General features: G+C 41.1%; 1 protein-coding gene across 1 annotated transcript in view; it reads left to right on the forward strand.

Moving 5' to 3' along the window:
* The window catches only part of fam163ab (family with sequence similarity 163 member Ab), a 10,019-nt gene extending 8,345 nt beyond the window's left edge, over positions 1-1,674 (forward strand). Inside the window, exons 2-3 of the mRNA XM_055217957.2 lie at positions 351-465; positions 538-1,674. Of these exons, the coding sequence (XP_055073932.1) occupies positions 373-465; positions 538-903 (459 nt within the window). The 5' untranslated portion in view covers positions 351-372 and the 3' untranslated portion in view covers positions 904-1,674. The remainder of the gene's footprint in view (positions 1-350; positions 466-537) is intronic.
* Positions 1,675-3,358: the final 1,684 nt, after the last annotated feature.

The following is a 3,358-nucleotide window of genomic DNA, read 5'->3' on the forward strand; positions in this document are numbered from 1 at the left end:
TAATCGTCTGCATGATTTTATCAAAGCATTTGCAGTTTGTCTAAAACAACGAGAATTTGCTTTAATGTTATGCACACGTGGAGGTTGAACAAATATATTTCTGATCTGAAAAATCCTCCAAAACTACTGAGAAAAACTGAAAAGTTGCATTAAATTAACATTTTGAATTCAAAGTATTCCTTCTGTTGCTATTTTTGATATTGCAGCGCCACCTAGTGGACTATTTAACTCACAAACATTTATTTCAGTTGTTAAAGGGATTAAAAATGTGACAGGCATGACCATTATCCATTTGACATTTGCCGATACAGGTGGGCTAACATTCACAATTTGTCTCTGTTTGCCTCAAGAGTTTAATGGAGATCTGGTCGGATGTCAGCTGGAACTGTTGTTATAACCGGGGGAATTCTTGCAACGGTGATTCTCCTCTGTATCATTGTAATACTCTGTTACTGTCGACTTCAGGTAAGAGATCTATCTGTCTGTCTGTCTTTCTATCTGTCTATCTATCTCTGACTGTATGACTCTGTCTTTCAGTATTACTGCTGTAAGAAGAATGGATCATCATCAGACAGAGCTGCTGTTTGTCCTCAACCTCAGTTTGCCTGCAACGCGTGCAGCACGCTCAGGATGGACAGGAGCAGGGCGACCCCCGTCTCACTGTCACCTGAACCCACGCCGCCACCGAGTTTTTGCCCTATCTGTTCTCCCTACAGCTCCCCCTTCTATATCCGCACCATGGACGAAATGTATAACGGTGGGGAACGGATCACATACATGCCTGCCCACTACGACACTCCTTCCGTTTCTCTCACACTTCCCTCTATACACAATTCATCGATGAGCCCACGAACCCGACCGGAAATCTGCTTCAACACGTGTGCTATCAGTACGGATGTCTGATAAGTAACATGGACTGTAATGAGGCCTAATGCCTCAGATCTGAGCATCACAATGAGGGCTGTACAGACTTTAACACTTTTAAGTAGACCAAAATCAAAATATTTAGACTCTAAAAAATGCTGGGTTATTTTTTTAGCCAAGCATTGGGTCAAAATGGGACAAACTCTGGGTTGTGTTAACTCAAAATGCTGAGTTGTTGGGTGGAATATATTTATATTTTTAAATATATTTTCTGGGTTAATTTAACCCAACGGCTGGGTTTGTAACTTTTTGACCCAATGCTTGGTTGAAAACACTCAAAATTGATCCAAGGGTTAAAGTAAGGGCTCCTGGTTTTCTAAGTCTTTAATAGCTGTGTGGACTTTTCTATTTACAGTAGATGCCTCTTTAAATATTTAACATGTGGGCTTCCATTAATGGGCTTATGAATGAGGGCTATTTAACACCTTTTCTTTTTAGTAAAAATAATTGTATGTCTTTATTATTGATTATTCAATACTTTATAGTAGGACATGACTGGTAACTAAACTAAAGAATAGTAACATTGTGGTAATGAAGAGTAAAGGTCGATTTCTCTATGCAAGTTTAACATGTCTAGTTGCAACATAATGTAGATACAATAGACAGATGCAGGTAAGGCAACTGTTTATGTGTAATGTTTTTGGGTAATATATTAATGTGTTGTTTTTAATCACTGTAAAAATCTATTTTTCATTAAACAGACAATGTTGAATGATTTCTTTCATGTAAAAGTGACTATAAATTAGTAAAATTGCATTTTAATGTATTCCGTTGTTTGTATGCATGATTTAACAGGGGTTACATCATTCTGACGTTGTGTTCTCAAGAAGACGTTGGGTTCTGATGTAAGGAAGATGTTGGGTTCTGACGTCAAGAAGATGTTGGGTTCTGACATCAAGAAGACGTTGGGTTCTGACGTGAAGAAGACATTGGGTTTTGACATCAAGAAGACTTTGGGTTTTGAAGTCAGTCCGATGTGGGGTTCTGACGTTGGGTTCTGACCTCAAGAAGATGTTGGGTTCTGATGTAAGGCCATTGTTGGGTTCTGACATCAAAAAGATGTTGGGTTCTGACATCAAGAAGATGTTGGGTTCTGATGTCAAGAAGGTGTTGGGTTCTGATGTCAAGAAGATGTTGGGTTCTGACATGAAAAAGACGTTGGGTTCTGACATCAAGAAGATGTTGGGTTCTGATGTCAAGAAGGTGTTGGGTTCTGATGTCAAGAAGACGTTGGGTTCTGATGTCAAGAAGACGTTGGGTTCTGACATCAAGAAGGTGTTGGGTTCTGATGTCAAGAAGACGTTGGGTTCTGATGTAAGGAAGATGTTGGGTTCTGACGTCAAGAAGACGTTGGGTTCTGACGTCAAGAAGACGTTGGGTTCTGACATCAAGAAGACGTTGGGTTCTGACGTCAAGAAGACATTGGGTTTTGACATCAAGAAGATTTGGGGTTTTGAAGTCAGTCCGATGTGGGGTTCTGACGTTGGGTTCTGACCTCAAGAAGAGGTTGGGTTCTAATGTAAGGCCATTGTTGGGTTCTGACATCAGAAAGATGTTGGGTTCTCACATCAAGATGATGTTGGGTTCTGATGTCAAGATGATGCTGGTTTCTAACGTCAGGCCGACTTTGGGTTCTGACATCAAAAAGATGTTGGGTTCTGACATCAAGAAGATGTTGGGTTCTGATGTCAAGAAGGTGTTGGGTTCTGATGTCAAGAAGGTGTTGGGTTCTGATGTCAAGAAGACGTTGGGTTCTGACATCAAGAAGACGTTGGGTTCTGACGTGAAGAAGACATTGGGTTTTGACATCAAGAAGACTTTGGGTTTTGAAGAGAGTCCGATGTGGGGTTCTGACGTTGGGTTCTGACCTCAAGAAGATGTTGGGTTCTGATGTAAGGCCATTGTTGGGTTCTGACATCAAAAAGATGTTGGGTTCTGACATCAAGAAGATGTTGGGTTCTGATGTCAAGAAGGTGTTGGGTTCTGATGTCAAGAAGATGTTGGGTTCTGACATGAAAAAGACGTTGGGTTCTGACATCAAGAAGATGTTGGGTTCTGATGTCAAGAAGGTGTTGGGTTCTGATGTCAAGAAGACGTTGGGTTCTGATGTCAAGAAGACGTTGGGTTCTGACATCAAGAAGGTGTTGGGTTCTGATGTCAAGAAGACGTTGGGTTCTGATGTAAGGAAGATGTTGGGTTCTGACGTCAAGAAGACGTTGGGTTCTGACGTCAAGAAGACGTTGGGTTCTGACATCAAGAAGACGTTGGGTTCTGACGTCAAGAAGACATTGGGTTTTGACATCAAGAAGATTTGGGGTTTTGAAGTCAGTCCGATGTGGGGTTCTGACGTTGGGTTCTGACCTCAAGAAGATGTTGGGTTCTAATGTAAGGCCATTGTTGGGTTCTGACATCAAAAAGATGTTGGGTTCTGACA

Source organism: Misgurnus anguillicaudatus, chromosome 23, assembly GCF_027580225.2.
Source record: "Misgurnus anguillicaudatus chromosome 23, ASM2758022v2, whole genome shotgun sequence".
In the NCBI taxonomy this organism is placed as follows: Eukaryota; Metazoa; Chordata; class Actinopteri; order Cypriniformes; family Cobitidae; genus Misgurnus; species Misgurnus anguillicaudatus.